We start from the raw sequence: 19,175 nt of genomic DNA, 5'->3' as shown, positions 1-19,175 counted from the left end.
TTAATCACTGCTATTCATAGCACATCACCATTAAAATACTAATTATGCTTTAAATTGGAAGACTTCAATTTGGAGCATAAATGACTGTCTTGCATGTCTGATCAGTAGTCCTGTGGTAAATAGCAAAGTAGGTAATCCTGCATGTTTGTGTTGCACAGAGGACAGTCGGAAGTGGACAGTTTCTTTTGGTGATGTAAGAAGGAAGTTTTATTTTTCTGCGTTCACCCTCAATTATACTGTTCACCTTTAATCACTGTTTGAATGAGAAAGTGATTTCTCAGAAGTAACGATCCCTCTTTTACATCTGCTACTCCTGGTTACAAATCATAACACCAAATTTATTAGCTTAGGAAGACCAGCAGACAATTGGGTATGACAGATTCCTTAAGCTCTTCAGGATGGTAGATCCATTCCATGATTAAGAATGTGTTAGTTATGGTGTTAATATATGGAATAGTGCATTCCTGGTCATGGAGGAGTTTTACTCTTCCACATTTGTCACTGTTGTATGCAGGCTGCCACATAGACCAGTACCTCTCTTGGGAATAAAAGGGGAAGAGGAAACAAAGATGAAACAGATGATCCTTTAAGACCAAATAGTATGCTTGTTAGAGCATCAGATTGTCACGTGTTACTGAGTGATGCTTAAGTGATCTGCTATATTGAGAAACAACTAAGGAGAGATGCATTGCTTATGTGTCTGTACGGATAGTTACATGTATATGGGAGGCATATGCCTGCCTCATAATGACAACAAAACTGTTGAGGCAACTGTAATGCTCTATTTTGCACAACAGTTGTTTAATTACTTAGGTAAAGCTCTCTGTTACTATAAATTACTTGATTATATATATATTTTTTTTTTAATCCAGTAAAGGTCCATGTTATTTTTTAATAAATCTACCATTCATGAAGAAACTTGATTTAAAACTCTAACAATTTCATATTTAATATTTTAGACTACAGAAATGCCATGATTTGTTAGAGAAATAAAAACCAGCAAATGTTGTTGTTTGTTTCATGGCTCAGTGTATTTCAGTTTTTCATTTAGTGGTGAACTTTGTTGTATCATCTATGGGTCAGTCTACACAGTCTGGTTGAAAACATGCTACACAACTAGTTAATATTACAGTTTGGTATAGCAAACAGCTGCTGGCACTCAGTAACCAGGTTTTTATGTGAGGGCTTACTGTTGGCTTTAGAGTAAAGTGGTGTTCTATAACGCTTAAGCAAGTGCATACGAATTTACGAAAGGTTGTGTTTGAAAAGTATGATTCAGGTTGACTTGGCATCGGATGTGACTGAATGACAGGAAGTGCTGAGCACGATTACAAACAACTGTTTGTTTTGTACCTTATGTTCCTAGCTTACTAGAAGCTGCTAATTATTTTTTTGGGCCTCAACTCACGGAAAATATTTGGATGTTGAGGATTTTTTAAACTGAGTTAAGATTTATAACAAAGGATAATTCTATGATCATAAGAATCCCTTACATTTTTGCTAATTTAATCAATTTCCTTTTTAATAGATCCAACTAGCATTATACAGATATTTATAGACATATTATAAATGTGCTCAGGCTTAAGCACAGATTCCAGCCCGAGTCGGGGAACTAATTCTGCTTCAGTTAGCCTGGGCTGGTTATTTCTCACTCAATACTATGGTATGTCCCTAGACCACTGGTTTCCTCAGCTGTTACTGTGCTTCCCAGTCCTGGAGAAGTTTGCAAAATTCTGATTTTTCAGTCCAAATATCTGCTTTGGGGCCTTAAGTCTGGATTATCTTTTAAAGTTCACTTGCTATGCAACCATGTATGGTCTTGGTCTTGAGCTTAAAGAGAAAGAAAAGGACTTAATGCACAGCATGTTCTGCACATCGCTTCATGGTGTTGATGAGATCCAGTGTGAGCTTCATGAGGGATACGGCTTCTAATCCCTATAGTGTTAACTGGTAGTTTTGTTCCAGGGGTTGCAGACGCTCTGTAAGACTCTTTGCCTTCTTACAGTGAGTCACTTCTCCATGATCCTGGCACTAAAACCTCTCTGCCTCCTGTCTGCCTGGGAAAGTGCAGCAGTATTCCTTTCACAAACATAGGAGGCTCTGGCTCGAAGCCCATTTTCTCCTGTTTTTAGTTTTGTTCTTCCTCCTCTCATGAGCTACAGACTGTTGCTTCTTCCACCAAAGCCTTGTTCACTATTGGGACCTGCCTGTTTCACTAGGGAAGTTGACAGACACTTGAGAGAACCCAGATAAGATTCAAATTCCAGCTCTGTATTTACCAGAAGAATAACACTGAGTTGTTCCTGTGGCAGAAGTGCTGAAGGGCATGCCTACCAGTGCCAAGGATGCCAGCAGAAAGCCTTGTACTGCTTATTAGATGCTAGAGCTACACTTGGTAGGCACTCGTCAGCCAGATTTATCTGAGTTGGAGGACTTAATCAGAGCTCTTCAAGGAGCCTGCTACTGATGATTAAGTCATAGAATCAGAGAATACCAGGTTGGAAAGGATCTCAAGGATCATCTGGTCCAATCTTTCTTGGCAAAAGCACGGGCTAGACAAGATGGCCCAGCACCCTGTCCAGGCAAATCTTAAGTGTATCCAATGTTGGGGAATCCACTGGTTCCCTGGGGAGATTATTCCAATGGCTGTTCTCATTGTGAACAGTTTTCCTTCTGTGTCCAACTGGAATCTTCCCAGGAGTAACTTGTACCTGTTACCCCTCGTCTTTTCCATGTGACTCCATGTAAAAAGGGAGTCTCTGTCTTCTTTGTAGCCACCCTTTAAATACTGGAACATGGTGATAAGGTCTTCCCTAAGCCTTCTCTTCTCAAGGGTGAACAAACCCAGTTCTCAGTGGTTTCTCGTATGGCAGGCTTCCCAGTCCCTTGATCATCTTCGTGGCCGTCCTCTGGACCCTCTCCAGCCTGTCCATGTCTTTTTTTGTATAGCAGGGAGCAAAGCTACATCCCCTTCGAGAAGTTGCCCATAGTGTCATTAATCTCCATGAAAGAATTGACTGAACTAACACACACAGGGCCTTTATGGCACCCTAAATTGCTCAGTGCTCTCAGTATACTCCTGCCTGGCCAGCAGCTCTTCCACTCAGCTCTTCTGGCAGTAGCCAGCTGTTGATACCAATATTCTTCCAGCCTTACTAGCTTTCTCAGTAGTAGCTGGTCTTGCAAGAATAAAGTTGTGGCTATAGACCAGGAACACAAAAATTGGGATTGCTTGGGGATGGTGGGGGGAGCGGTGGGGGAAGTACTAGTGACTTCCTTGGTGCTGATACTTGTGAAACGCAAATGTTGATGTATGCAGTGTATCAACCATTTTGAATTATGTATATGCAGGGATTCTCGCGGATGTAAAAATTATGATTTTTGAAAAATGAATTGGGATTTGCAAGCCGTTTCTTTGATGCCCTTTCTTCATAATCATTGCTTCTTCAGAGAGCATCTAACCTGTTTCAACACCTCTTGGAGAAGCACTGCCTCGGAAGTGTTGAAAATTCTCACCGGCAATTAAAAAAAGTAAAATCTGCAGCAGTAGGAAGTAAGGAAGTAAGATTGCTTTTGACTGTTCAGAACCATCCATATGACAAGTGTGGGAATTTGTTATTTTCTGATATCAAAGTTAGGAGGTAACTATCTTGGACTACAAGTATCTGAGTTCCTGTATGTGTGGGATCAGCTCATAATGGTGGCTTTGGCCGATACACTGTTCTGCAGATGGCCGTAATTTCAGATTATCCTTTTTCATACACACTATCAGCTAGAGCCCTCTTTCTTTTTCTCCATACCGCGAAGTTTGTTCAGCAAAAATTGATCTTGCATAGCAGTTCTTTTAAGAAAAAAAAGAAGAAAAGAGATATCCCCTGATTTTATCTGAAAAACTGGATAACTCTGGATTCTTGTTGGATTTATATGACCTTAGGTTGCAAGGCCTCTTGGTGAGCCATCAGCAATCTCATGTGCCTCCAGTCCCTTGAATTCATAGGGGATTAAATTGAACTGGCTTTTGGTCATGATTTGTTTGCCTTTGTGATTGATTTGCCACTGTACAAACCACCTAGACTATCTGTAAGTTTCTCCAGCTGTCCAAGAGACAAAATTATGTTTCAGAGAACATAATGTGGAGTGTGGATAAGTGACATGCTCTCCCTGACTTTATCTCCAGGTCCGGAAGATCAGTATGGGTTCTTTCTTAAAATCTGTATTCTCCTTTGTACATGGCAACCACTTCTCTCGGAGTATATGGACTATTTTTTAAATTACAGAGTATTTAGCCTCTAAAATAGCATTTTACACTTTTTTCTTAATTTTCTGCATGTATGAATTCCTAGGGAATGACTAGTTTGTGGTTTTTTAGATGTATTACAAACAAGATCACTTTACTAAATTTGCTGTGAGTAGACCTGCTCTGGTATCTCTGTATGTAGTCTCACACAGAACATATGTATTCTATCAGAAGTTTATTGATTTACCTTCTGTTTTTACTTTATATTCCAAATGTTTAAGTCTGTTTTCTAAATGCCACTTAGCAGCAAATGCTTGTCCCGAAGTGGCAGAAGAATATCGGGTTGTTATGCTAGTTATCAGTCATGGTTTTCAGTCTTTTTTTTTAACCAACCAACCAAAACCCACAAAACACAAATATTCCAGGTTCCTCTGGAGATGAAACTATGCTGTTTTCCTGATCAGCACAGCCCAGAAATATTTTCACTGTTTAGTAGTGGGTTTTTTGCATCCTTTAGAGAAAGTACTCATATTGATTTATTGTGGTGGTTCCCTAAAGATGCTTCTTTTTATTTATTGCTACAGCTTTCACCTGGCTGTCTGGAAATGGACAGTTTCACAGTTTGATACCATCTACTGAGCTTTTGAATACTCCGTTCCTATAGTCACTATGCCTTTTGCAGATCCTGCCATTGCAGAAATGTGGGTGTGCTCTTTGCTAAGAACTCTGCTCTCTGCAACTGATTCAGAATCTAGATTGCTGACAAACATAATGAATAAATTAAGAACTAAACAAACAAGAACCCGAAACAAAACACCAAAAAACACCACTTAAAAAAAATTGCATGCAGTTTTGCAATACCGTAACCTGTAAAACCATCCCATCAGAAGAACTGATACTTAACCTAGTGTTATAATCAGTATAGGTTCTGAGGACGTTTCCAGTTTACATTGTTCTTGCTCAGGTCATGACCTAAAGCTTTGTTTATGAGACGGAAGAGGATTTGTTATAGATAGCCTTCACTAGGTGTTCTTCTAAAAATAATCCTTATAAATAATCCTTTCCTGTAGGAGATAATGGCTTTTCACAGCCAGCAACCTATTATAACCCAGACCAACTTCCTCCAGAGAATTCTTCCTTTATGGAAAGGAATTTCATCTGCAGGTTACGATGCCTCCTGGATAATTCATCTGGGTTCCTGGTGAGTATGGAGTTATGTAAAAACTTCCACACATGCTTGCAAGTTGGAAATCTGCATTGTCCTTACAAAATATACAGCAACTTACTTTATTTGTTAAGTCTTCATAGATATCTGAGCTGCATGAACTGGTATGTTTCAGATAGTGACGCTGAGTGTGTCCCCTTCAACATGTTGTTACAGCCAGGTGCTAGTTCTCTCATTTCTCATGGCTCAGATTCCTCAGTGGAATATGAATAAGCATCTGCTTTTGTAAAGTACTGTGTGATTTGCAGATAAAAAAGCATTACAGAGATTATTTTCTGTTGGGTGTCTTGTGATAAGTCTTAATAACTAACAGAACCATAGCTTTCCCTTACTTGGGAAAGTCTGTCCTTGGTTTTTTAAATACATTTGTTTGTTAATGCTGTAGATTTTAAGAGAAATTTGCATTTGAAGTTTATCACCTTCAAAGTGACCTCTTACAAGTAGAATTGTTTATATAGGGTTTTGCAGTTGTACACATTTGCATATTTTATACAAATGACTGACAGAAATGCAAGAGAAATAATATTAATTGGATGTATGTGTAATGCCATATTCATTAGAATATTAGAAGATCCAGCTGGAATTTGCTGTTACATATTTGGGGTGTTTTTTACAAAACAACCTTCCCATTAGTTGTTCTTCCAGTGAGTTTATTAGTAGATCTCAAAGTGATATACTCAGGAATATAACAACAGTATTCTGTACTTGTTAGTTAACTTCTGTGTATGCCATGCTACAAAACTTGAATCTGATGGATCTTAAAAAAATAAATATATGTTTTACATCATAAAAGAAATATCTTACCCCTAAATATCTCTAATGTATAACAATTACTTTTTTCTTCATCCTAAGGCTATGAATTTTCAAGGACGATTGAAGTTTCTCCATGGACAAAACAAGAAAGGGAAGGATGGTGCTACTTTGTCTCCTCAGCTTGCTTTGTTTGCAGTAGCTACTCCCCTGCAACCACCATCTATCCTTGAAATCCGAACCAAAAACTTCATCTTCAGAACAAAACACAAATTGGATTTCACACCTACTGGATGTGATGCAAAGTAGGTGTAAATTATTCTTCATAATACTCTAACAATTTGCTGATGAGATATGTTTCAAGTATTTATTTCAAATATAAAGCTGGCTACTGTTTCAGTCAACACTGATGATTGTTTAGGAACTGTTAGGATTTTTCTCTTCAGCCCTGCTAGTAAGTAAAGAGAAATGGAATTGTCATAGTGTACTTCCTTGAAAGGGCATATTGCTTGCTGACTCATTAAAAAAACAGAAGAACCCACCCAAAACCCCCAAAAACCGAAACAACCTGAAAGACACAATGCTAATGACTAAGGGAAGAACAAAAGTTTGATGTTTAAATCTGGTTGAAATTTGGTTTTAGAAGTGATAGAACAAGTGTTTCATTTTGTTCTACATGCATGTTTTCTCCTTCAGTTAAAATAGATGTAAAGTACAATGGAAATGTTATTTACTTCAAAATAAGCAAATTAAGTCCTTTTTTCATACTATGCCTTTTACCATTTCCAAACCATTCTTTCCTCTATATAAAAACTGGAAACACTATTGCATTACTAGATCAACATAACGTAACTATTCATCAACATGGCAAGAAGCCTGTTAAGATGCTTCTTTATCAAAACAAAAGCCTCTGGCCTCCTTCCTTCCTTTTCCCTTCCTTCCTATTTTTGACTGATAATGCTCTCAGCTTTCAGACTCATTTTCAGTGGAATCTCTCATGTGGATTTCCATGTCTACTTATAGGATAATGTAGAGTCAAGTTAGTATTCTGTCTGTTGCTAAACCAAAATGTTTTTCTTGGATTTTATAAACTGATACTAGTAAAAGTTAACAAGATGTTAACACAGGCTTTTCTTTCGTCTGATTTTTTTTTTCATTATACTTCACTTGAAACCTTCAATTTTTGTCATGTGTTTACACTTTTGTCATGTTTTACACTTTTGCATATATTGTTCCCCATCCCTACTTTTTTGTTTTTCTATCTTTGGATCTTCATTTCTTTGTTTCAAATCCTGTTTCAGTCTCTTTTTCACTATTTCATTCGATTGTGCATTTCATAGCGCTCACACAAATGCGGTTAAGTTCTTCATCTCCCTGACCTCTAGTAAAATACTCTAATTTTAGCTACCAGTGTCAAACATGACTCTATTGCCAGTACTCTTCTGAGGTATATCTTAGAAAGCTTAAATGCAAACACAGGGGTCCCAAACCAGTCGACAGCGAAAGGGATGTAGTTCTGAGATATGCCCTGTTTTGAGTTTTAAGCTACTGAAAATACTAATTTAGGCAAGAAGCTTTAGATAACTGAAGTTAATTCTACATGCAAGCACCTATAGGTAAATGCTATGAAACAGGGCTAAGCAAACAGTGTCTTTAATTGCAACAAATTGGAACTACCTGATATGAGTATATTCAAAAGTATGGAAATAAGAGTCTAGCTGAACTGTAGACACATTATTTTTTTAATGATCTAGTAATTTTGCTAAAAATGTTATGATTTGTTAATTGTATTTTTTTTATTAGAACTGTCATGATTCCGCATACAATTGATGTTGCAACAAAATGGAGTTAGCATTTGCGTCTGAAATGTTCCAGCCGTAATTAGTTTGCTTGGCATTCATTCTGTGAGTTGGTTCATCAGCAGTGTTGCAATTTTTTGTTTTTACCTTCCAGAGGAAAGATTGTCCTGGGATACACTGAAGCAGAACTGTGTATGAGAGGAACAGGATACCAGTTTGTTCATGCAGCTGATATGCTTTATTGTGCTGAAAACCATGTCCGAAGTAAGCTTCATTCCCTGAGAAAGGGTGAAAAATCAAAGCATGGATTACATTCATACTGAAAAAATACTATGAAGTACTATTTTTTTTTTAAAAAACAAAACAAAACAAAAACAAAAAAGAACACTATTAATGTGATCTTTTCCTCCCTATAAAAAGTTAGGAAGGATGAAGAAATATTTAATATTCCTATCTAGACCCTTTTAGGTTATATATTCCTGTTTCTGTCACATCTTGCTCATCTCACTTCCTTCTCTGCTCAACCCAACTTCTGCTATTTCAACAACTTCCTTTGGGCAAAGGGACTATTTCAAAGATAGCTTTCCTGTTAAGAAGTTAAATAAAGCATTTTCTTTTGATATCAGTGTAAGATTTTTGACAGAAATTAATCTCTGATTTAGCATGCTAGTGTCCTATAGATTTCTAGTTTTGATTCTTGGCAGCTTGATTTGGTTTAGGTAACAACTTAAGGAAGGAAGTATATTTTAAGCTAAGAAAATAACCATCAGCTTTCTGATATGTAACTATTTAGTGGACAACTTCTGTCTCTGTTAGCTGTAACATGTTTGTCTTTGGAAGTTACAGAAACATTTTCAGGATATTTTTGTGCTTCTCATTTTCTACTGACTTCTCATGAAAAATTTTTTCCCTTTATCCCCTGATATATAATTGAATAATCCCTCTCAGTAGGTTAGTTCTCAACCTGTATTAAGCAGGTTTTCTGTTTCGGGTATAGTTGTCACTGTTGCCTGTCAGTGGGTTGATTTGTTTGGTAGGGTATAAGAAAAGAAATATTTCCAGAACAGAACGTTTGAAATTTTGTTTGAAACTTTGTCTTAAAACTGGTTTTGCTCCATTTCTGATGCTGAGATAAAAAAGAGGTCTTGTAGCAAAGATTATTTTTGGTTAGGATTCTTAAACTTTCCTAATATTTTTTAAATTTAATTTTTCTGTCTAGCAATGAAGTGTTTTCAGCAATGTACAACCAAAATGTAGTGTTTATCAAGCATTGCTTAGTGAAGTGATAGTGGGAGTGAAAAATAATGGATTTTGAAGTACCTCTGCATTAACCAGTCAAAATCTGAAAGAATTGGATTCAGAGCTACTGTGTTTTCTAATTCCTTAAGTCATAGTCACTTTTTGGATGTAAATGAAACTTAGGCTTTTGTCATTTATACGTTCTAGTACTTATTAGTTTCTGTTATTGCAGAAATAATGGATGAAGCTCCATATAGGATGTTGCCAATCTGTAGTGGATATCTTACAACTGCTTGCAGTTTTGGGTTTTATTTTACCAGTAAATTAAAGTAGACATCTTAAAGTGAATGATCATCCTGTTTCACCAGGAATACATTAGTGCCACACAGAAATGGGTGATTAAGGACATGAGATTTGTAAAATTGCTCTACAAATGGGATTACTTTCATGACATGCCAGATTTTCCTATTTTTGTTCAGTGGACAGTAAACAGTATGCTTACTTTTTAACTCTAGTGATGAAGACGGGTGAGAGTGGAATGACTGTATTTAGGCTTCTAACCAAAGAAAATCGATGGGCCTGGGTACAGGCAAATGCACGTCTTGTCTACAAAAATGGAAGACCAGATTACATCATTGCCACACAAAGACCTCTTACGTAAGTCATCACATAAAGCAGTGTACTTCAAAAACTGAAAACTTTTGAGCTTGTTTATATTGAGGAAGGAATTCTTTATTTTTAAATAAACCCCCTTTAAATCCTGAACTCCATAAAGAAAACCTCTTTAAATTTGGTAACAAACATTGAAAAGAATCCTGGTATTTCAGTACTTATGTGGCATAGTCCTTTACATGTAAAACTTTAGACATTTTGATTTCATGTAAAGGATAAGAGCAGTGGTGCAAGCATCAAGTTACTCCAACCTATTTTTAATTCAGTATCCCCATTAGCAAAGCTTAAGAAATCCAACTGGAGTTTTGTAGAAGAAACAACAGATAACAAAGAAATAAAGTCCTTTATGGTGCTGAACTAAATTTTACCTAGTTCAGCATTATTATACATGTTAAATAATTTTTGCTGTGAAGTCTGTAAAATGGAGAAAAGAGATACTTCAGTATAGAAGTATTCATTTGCTTGCTATGCCAAGAAAAATATAATGCATGGAACAAAGCCCACTTATTTTTATTTCAACTCATAATGCATAGAAAATGGTGTATGCGATTTAGATTTAATTACAAATGTAATATGCAAAGGTGGTATTACAGTCATAAGCTCCTTATTTCATAATCTGCCTCTTGGTTTAACTCAGCCAAATTGAGCTGGAGTAGCTAGGAATTTGAAACATGACCACAAATAGAACAGTTTGGGTTTTTTTTATAGTCATTCCAGGGGACAAAAAGATTACAGTAACTGTTCAGTACTGCAGTATTATGCTATATATGATTTATTTTCAGAGATGAAGAAGGGGCAGAACATCTACGGAAGCGTAACATGAAGCTGCCCTTCATGTTTGCCACTGGTGAGGCTGTGTTATATGAGGTATCTTTCCCTATGTCGGGCCTAATGGATCCCTCTCAGCTGAAGAATAAAAGCACGACAGGAAAAGGAGCCAAAGCAACGCTACACAATGATTCTGTGGATCCAAACTCCCTGCTAGGTGCCATGTTAAGGCAAGATGAGTCTGTGTATCTCTGCCCTCCAGCATCACATAAACTTTCCTTTGAGCGGAACTTCTTTGCAGACAGCAGGGATGAACTGGGTGGTGTTGTTAGCAGCGGCTGGACGGATAATCTCCTACCTGCTGGAAATGACAACATTCTCAAACGGGAACTAATGGAGTGTTCCCAGGACAGTACTGTTCCACTTCCTGAAGACAGTGCAGCACTCTTTCAAGATAACAAAACCAGTGATTTGTACAGCATCATGAAAAATCTGGGTATTGACTTTGAAGACCTAAAGTGTATTCAGCAGGATGAGGAGTTTTTTAAAACTGAATTATCTGGCGTGGATGATATTGGGGACATCGACATAACTGATGAAATCCTGACTTATGTTCAGGATTCCTTAAGTAAGTCTGACTTCTTATATTCAGGCTGTAACCAGCAACAACCCCTGGTCCAGAATGAAGGTTGCTTGGTACAGCAAGAGTTAGATCCACATCAACTTCATCAGCACCAGAAACAGCTCATGGAGCAGCAGCAGCAACAGCAGCAGCAGCAGCTCTGTCAAAAGATGAAACATATGCAAGTCAATGGGATGTTCACAAATTGGAGCTCTGACACCAGCATGCCTCTTAGCTGCTCGCAGCAGCAGCCCCAGCAATATGTATTCCCTGGCATGCATGCCACTACATCCGAGTTATCTTACAAATCAGAAGTAAACACTTCCCCTTATGCGTGTAGGCAAGAGTTTATACCTTACAAGCAACCCCCAGCAACGATGCCACAGCTTTCTAATTTTGCTCAAATGGATTTCCCTGTAGCAGATTTTGACAGATTGACCTATTCTGATTCTTCCAACTTGGAGGATTTTCTCAGTTGTTTGCAGCAAGCCCCTGAAAATCATGAGTGTGGGATAAACTCCGAGTCGGTTATGCTGACTCCTCAAACATGCTATGCAGGTGCTGTTTCTATGTACCAGTGCACACAAGAAGCACAGCCCAGCTGCATGGATCAAATGCCGTATGATCCTATGATGGCAAGTCAACAAACTCTGTTGAACAAGGTAAGATAAACAGCATTGCTGTATTGCTTGCATTTTGAATCATGTTTTTACTGGTTTGGGTGGCTACTGGGATGCAGAGTTTGTCATAACTGAATCACTGAGTTTGAAACTGATGGGTTAGCAGTGTGTAAATGTCCTTGATTTATTTGTTCATTAGATTGAAGAGGGTTGCGTTTGGTCAAGTTTTTATAGACTGGTTGCTCTCTGGCAGTATTAAAGCAAGAGTGAGTGAACTAGTCTGTTGTACCTACCAGTAATTTTCCCAGTAGGAGCAAAGGAAAAACAGATTGGTCAAAAGCTTGGTATTTGCTTACACCTTTTTTAGAGGAGTGGAATGATGTCAGTAATATTGTCTCACACATTCATTTTTATGAAATATGTTGTAAGGATCCAGAAAAATATCTTGTTTTTAAAATGTTACTGTTCTCTAGCTACTCAGATTCTTCGATGATTTTGGAATTTCTTAAATTATCAGATTATATCACATAAATAGCATGAAATATTAAGAACTATTGCATTTCTACACACAATGATACTGCAGAAATATTTTAATATATTGTCATAAGTGAAAGTCATCTCATTCTGCAAGCTGCTGTCTAAATTGTCTACTGAAGACAAAAGAGCAGGAAAAAATTATATCCACAGTAGGTAAGTTGGACCTTTTTGACATTGTGCTAATTAGAACGCACAATAAAAGCCGTAGAAGAAAGGAGCCCGACCATAGCACAGACTACAGTTTTAAGCGTAGTTCTTCACAGGTAAAATTAACTTACAAATAAAAAAATTCAATTACTAAGGCAGTTCCTGATGCTGAATAACCTTTGTTGAAGTACTTTAAATTGTACTATTTTATTTCTGATAGTGCTGCTCAAGTACAGCCTCAATTCTTTTTTATTACCTCAGCGAGTTAATGTTCTAAAGTACTGATCCTACAAATGCTTATGCACATGCATAAGTATTTACAGAATTAAAGTATTAATTGGCATTTAACCTACACAAGACAGAGGTGAGGAATGCAAGTAGAACATAACCAGTTTTTTGGTATGTTTAATATAAGTGCAATACCTATCCTTTTAAAACTGCTTCACTAGTGGAAAAAATATAGTTGCTGAATTGCAGAAATTTAGCTAAAATGTAGGACAGTTCAGCAAGACAAATAGCTTCTGCCCGATTGCCCAAGGGCTGAAATAGCATGAAGTGACTTTGGCAAACTGCAGTGCGCAATCTTGAACAGTGCTTGGCTGTATGTTCCCTGGCTGTAGTCAGTGTTATTAGTCCTTCATAGTGCTTGATAGTAGGGTTGCAGAGCAGTTTGAGAGTCATCCAAGTCTGTTATTGGTATAGAATGATATAGAATTGTTATTTTCACAAAAGCTATACTGGTTTTGTGCATTAGTTTTGAACAGCCAGTGTAGAAGCAATTCCATTTCTTTCTTTTTAATGGTTGGTTTCAAATGCATTTCTTTTGTAGGTTATTTTCTTGTTATGCTGCCTTAATAATTTTTGTTATGCCCCCTTTTTGTTGTTTTTTTGCTTATTTTTTCTTCTCATCTATCTGTAAAACGTTTAATGACTAAGACGACATCTCTGAATGCAATAAATGAATACATCTATTACTTCATACTTACTAGAATGCTGTGCTGCAGTAACAATATCGCATTTAGCTAGTTTGTCGTAAAAAATTGAACAAAGGCCGCTTTGTGAAAAGTTATCCTTACTTAAGTTGTTCAGAGGCAAATTCAGCCCCTCTTGCTATGGTATACCTGTGCTGTGTGGATCTGGATAGCATTGCATAAGCAGAAACCTAGTGCAGAACTGATACTACCCTTCTGCATGTTAACTCCTGTTTACCTCTGAAGAGAACTGCTGAACATTTGTCCAAATGAGCTTAAAAGAGGAACATGCTTCTCGATGAGATAAGGAAGGATTATTCACCCAACTCCTTTTGTTAAAGAGTGATTGTAGATAGCTGATCTCCAAGTCCTTGTGGGTCCAAAACTTCTGTGTGTCAGCTGGGTGCAGTAGGGGGTGGGAAGAGACTGCTTGTTCCTAAACCAAATAGGATTGACTTTTGCAGCCCATACTGCTATACACTGTTCACATGAAAAAAACCCCAACATCTCTTGTGTTAGACTGTACTCAGTTTTGACCTCTAGTCACATCTGCTAATTAACATTTTTATAGATTGAGGGCAAAGTAAGGCTCTATGTAAACCAAAGTTGTTACATTGAGAAATGTTTTAATGTAGAAACATTTTTTTACCTAGAAATGTCATTGCTCCAGAGAAAGATAACTCTATATTTATATATGCTTATATTACAGAGATTGTATTTAGTCTTGTATCAGAGGAACTAAGAACTTTAAAGTATGAGGACCTGTGGGAACTAGTAAGTCAGAAGGATAGCTGCTGCACCTGGAGGAATCTTGTAAAATATCACCTATGCCAAACTCATGATGGCAAATAATACATATTTCTTTATTGTAAATGGGGAGAATGTATCACTGCTTATGATAATAAACTTAAGGTTTGATTTTATTGCTAATTGGTAACTTTAGTAAGGATGTGACTAAGCAGATAGGATACTGCTGTCTGAGCTTACGTTCACACAGCCAAAGTAGGGCAGTCTTTGTGGCTGGATTTAGCACGCTGACATCCCTAGCAGCGGCTGGGGTCTGGAGAGGGGACAGACGTTGCTACCCAAGCCATGATTGCTATACTTTCCTCAACCTTCTAACTCCCATCGATTTCTACATGAAAAGACTAGGGGATTAGAAAGCCAGAAGGGTCTGTTGTGGTCATCTGCCTTGACCTTCTGCCTAACTTGTAATTACGGTAGGGTCATAGCCAATGTAGTCTAAAAACACTTTCAGTGATGGACAGGGCAGAAAGGCCTTTGATAATTTGATAGCTTAAGATCGGTATTCTTTTATTAAGCAGGAAAAACCTTGCTAAGTACTAAATTCTGTGTTGAGAAGTTTCTTAGAAATTTTAATGAGTGTGCTTGTCTTGTTAATGAAGAATATAGAAATAATCATCTTCTGTCAGAAGTAATCCTAGTTTATGTTATCGTAGCTGTCTTTAAAAGTATGGCAACTTTGATAAAAAACGTAATTCACCTGTCTGTAGTCTTGTTGTTAAAAATTTAGAAGAACTGTGCAGTTAGTCAAATTTCAGTGTTTGTGCACAAGGAAAAAAAAAAAGAAGTTTCCAAAACCCAGCATGTTTTGACAGATGAATGAATGTGTGTGTAATATATGTTTTTAAGGACAAACCTTGAATGAATGAGTACTTAGGATATAAGTTACTCCTGAAGAGATGATGGAAATGTTTAAAACACTTTGTTGTATTTTCTTTGCATGACTGAGTGAAGTATTTTATAGATAAAGTGACTTTTCTGTAGCATGACAGGAAGCATTACATCAGATGATTAAAATAATCCTATGAACAATTATGTCAAGACTGATGAAAGCCATTCATTGCTCTTACTTGGCATTGTCACTATGAAAACCATTTGTCAAAAAAGCCCACCCTATGGCAGCTCTGTGTGGATTGAATGTAGTATGCTTCGGCTTCTTAATAGGTTTGCACGTGCATTCCTGGAAGAGCTGTAAAGTCTGGTTCCCACTGCAGACATGAAAGTATGTAAATAGGTTGCTTTTAAAATGCAACAGCTGGATGTGGAAATTAAGAGTGCTTAGTCAGACTGTACTTTCTACAAATGGAAACTATATTACACTTTAGATAATAGCCATGTTTCTTTACTTAGCCAGAAGTAGGACTCCCACTGACTTCAACATGGGTAAGTTTCACTCATGATTCAGACCCTACTTTAATGCAAATTAACTTCTCATCATTCAGCATTAGTGTCTTTAGGAGGATTTTTAAAAACTTATCAGTAAATTGGTTTCCCATACTAACCATTTATATTGTCTTTTTTCCTGCCAGTTCCAAAACAGTTTCAATGGAGGAAATGTAAATGAAACGTATCCCTCTCAGTTAGATGTGATCAGTAATGCACAGACTGCCACACATCTTCAGCCTCTTCATCATCCGACAGAACCCAGATCCTTCTCCGATTTGGCATCTAGTGGATTTATGTGATTCAGATCTAGAGCTCCATCTGTGATTTTGTCTGGGCATCAGGCTGCTCTGAGGAAAAGCTTGATAAGTCTATCTTTGAGTATCGGACTTTAACAGCTAAATTCCATTTTGAGAATATGAGGTTGGTTGCACTATATACTGGTGGATATGTAATCCAAGACCTGGCTTTTTATAGTGACGGGTGGGATTAAAACTTCTGACTAAAAGTATGCATGTGCTGTTTTCCGTCAGATTGACTGTGTCATTGCAGTATGGATTACATATGTACTATAGACTATGTCATGCTATACAACATAAGATAAGGCAAATGGTTTTGTTGTTTAGAAAATAATTGGGCACTTTACAAATAGCATCAATGGCACAAGGAAGATGATTTCACACATGGATTATTTCCAGACTTTATTTTTAAAAAAATATAAAAGCTCTGAATTCATGAGAATCAAAAGCACTTAATTTTAATGCATAGTAAGCTCTTTAATCACTTATTTTATATTTAAATCCTTTTGTTTTAAGTCTCCATTTCTAGCACTTTAATAGAAGGCTTAATACAAGGATATGATATGCAACTTCAGATTTTCTATGAAACAGACCCCTTGCATTCCTCCTTTTCTTGTCAACCTTAAGTGCCTCACAATTTAGCTACCTTGTTTCTGATGGGAGCTTATTTTAGCAAAACTCACTATAAATGTCATCCATATTATGTGAACTTTTATCTAACATCTACAGTGCTACTGGCTGTATATTTTTTTATTTTCTCCCCTAAAAGTAATTTGTTTAGAGAATGACTTAATTCTTTATCTGTGAATTTGTTACACTATTATCAGGAGTGATTAACGTTCTGAATTTAGTTCAGCTAAAGAGTTTTGGTTTATTTTATACTGCTTTTCTGCTTTCTTCAGGTAATACAGGGTATATTAAAAAAGCAGATTTTGCTGAGGGGAAGGAGCCTCAGGTTTAGTTTTAGATTATTAATGCTGAAAAACATGTGCCTTATCTTGTGTTAAAATGCTCATAATATTCTTTAGAAATAATACAAGGCTGCTCTATGCAAATATTTTCATTAAAATTGATATTGAAAAGGATTGCATTTTAAATTCAGGGGAAAGGAGTCTCAGTAGCGATTGGTATTGATGTTTACTTTGACTGCAGTTTTCAACGTTCATAGCGGGGAAAGGGTCAGTTTTGGTTTAAACTTTATCCCTAGCAAATTGCACTGCAAAGTACAGAGAGGTTATTCTCTCTATGTATGTTGATCCATTTGAAAAGCTTTGTGCAAAATGTGAAATTCAGAAAAGAAAAAAGTCATTAGAGAAATTCTCCTTGAAATAGGTTTTATTTTCAGGAAAAAAAATCCACATCCACAAAAACATTCTGGGTTTTTGCTTTGTTTTTATCTGAGAGGATTGTTAGAATTGCAGACACCAACGTTTGGTGCAGAATAATAATCTACATGAAAAATACAGAAATGTGTATATGTTCAAAATATTTCATACTCTTGTGTGTTGTATAGTTCATATATAATAAAATGTCTTTGTAAAATATTTTAAACCAGTAAATTTTAAAGTGTTACATCATTATATGTTAAGAACAATTTTATTACATTTGTTATATATAATATAAAATGGTAATTTAGCCAGTTTAAAACAGGCAAAAGTAAACTGGCTCCCTCCAGAAGGTTGTTAATATTGTTTAATACAAGGACAATCACTTACAATTGTAATCGTTTTGTAGCTGAAACATGCTTTCTTTGAAGAAGAGCATATTTTCTTCCATTCTGTGTGATGTGATATGCTAGGCCAAACTTCTAATTCAGTTACAATTTTTCAGATTAGTAAATTCAGCAGTTCTTTTAAGTAAAATTACCATATATGAAAGGGACGTTAAGGAAGCAATTACTGTTCAGGAAGAGCCCATAAAGACATTGTGGGTTGTATTACAAGGTTGCTTTTTTTTTTAACGTTTCAGATTTTGTTTTCAGCACAAGACATCAGTTACAGATTTAATATCATTTGAATTAATTTGTGATTCTGTCATTTTTTTAATTGAAGGTCTTGTTTTAAGCCAATATCTGAAACGTCTTCCATATCTAGCTAGTTTATCATGTTTGCATTTGAACTTGCAAATTAGAAAAATGCTGTAAAACCAGAAGGTTCAAAGGGATGATGTATGTTTTACATCTTACAAACCAGTATATATCCTGTTTATGAATTTAGTTAAACCAAATACATGTTGTCCTATCACTAAGTGCCAAGGATGCAGTACTGCAACTGTGCTGCCCTACTTACTGTAAACAAATTAGTTGTTTATATGCATATCAGCGTATTTTGTGCGTTATCTTATGCGTACAACATTGACTGTATTAGTGCACTCTTGATCTGCACCAAACTGTACCTACAGTGCACAGATGTTTCTGAATTGGATCTCTATTAGCCCTTCAGGTCTGTTATAAGTAACATTTGTAACCCAGTGTTAGTCAGTATTACTATCCATTTTTGTACAAGTTTTCTTAGCTTGTTTTTTTCCAGTTCTTACCTCTCCTTTGCTATGCCTGCACATACCATGCAATACACCTCTTGCGTTAAGGTATGGTTTTGTAGCGCTCTTTCTCATCTCCAGTAAAGTTTGTAAGACATAATATATGGTAATAAAATAATCACTTGAATGTAGCTGAAATGTATGTTGTTTTACTGCAAAAATGTTTGATTTCAGCAGTACACAAAAAAAAAATACATTATCATACCGTTACTAATAGCTTTTGAGAGCTCATCATCTAATAGTTTACAAAACTATTGTTATTTACATCACTGTAGACTTTGCACTTCTCTGAATATTAGATGCAAATACAATGTATATAATTTAGTGGTGAACAAATGTGTATTTGTCCATGGAATTAGGATTTTATACTTGCATGAAAATGAGTTTATAAATAAACTTTGTAAATAGTAAGCCACAATTAGCAGTTGGAAGGCTTCTATATTCATTGCTTAGTGACAGTAAATTCACAGTTGAACAGTACTGAGGCAGGAACAGATTTCTGCATAGATGCTGCTAAAAATAAGAAGCATTTTCTCCTTTGAGATTTGTAGCTGGCCATTGGTG

At 36.4% G+C, this 19,175-nt stretch overlaps 1 protein-coding gene across 1 annotated transcript in view; it reads left to right on the top strand.

Annotated features, from left to right (window-relative positions):
• Nucleotides 1–18,742, top strand: part of AHR (aryl hydrocarbon receptor) — a 68,424-nt gene extending 49,682 nt beyond the window's left edge. The window contains exons 6-11 of the mRNA XM_074863345.1: nucleotides 5,308–5,438; nucleotides 6,315–6,517; nucleotides 8,166–8,275; nucleotides 9,766–9,907; nucleotides 10,705–11,974; nucleotides 15,921–18,742. Coding sequence (XP_074719446.1) covers nucleotides 5,308–5,438; nucleotides 6,315–6,517; nucleotides 8,166–8,275; nucleotides 9,766–9,907; nucleotides 10,705–11,974; nucleotides 15,921–16,076 — 2,012 coding nt within the window. The 3' untranslated portion in view covers nucleotides 16,077–18,742. The remainder of the gene's footprint in view (nucleotides 1–5,307; nucleotides 5,439–6,314; nucleotides 6,518–8,165; nucleotides 8,276–9,765; nucleotides 9,908–10,704; nucleotides 11,975–15,920) is intronic.
• The last annotated feature ends 433 nt before the right edge of the window (nucleotides 18,743–19,175 follow it).

The sequence above is a fragment of the Strix uralensis genome, chromosome 1 (assembly GCF_047716275.1).
Source record: "Strix uralensis isolate ZFMK-TIS-50842 chromosome 1, bStrUra1, whole genome shotgun sequence".
Taxonomy (NCBI): Eukaryota; Metazoa; Chordata; class Aves; order Strigiformes; family Strigidae; genus Strix; species Strix uralensis.
Note: the sequence above shows the minus strand (reverse complement) of the source record. Positions and strands in the feature narration are given on the sequence as shown.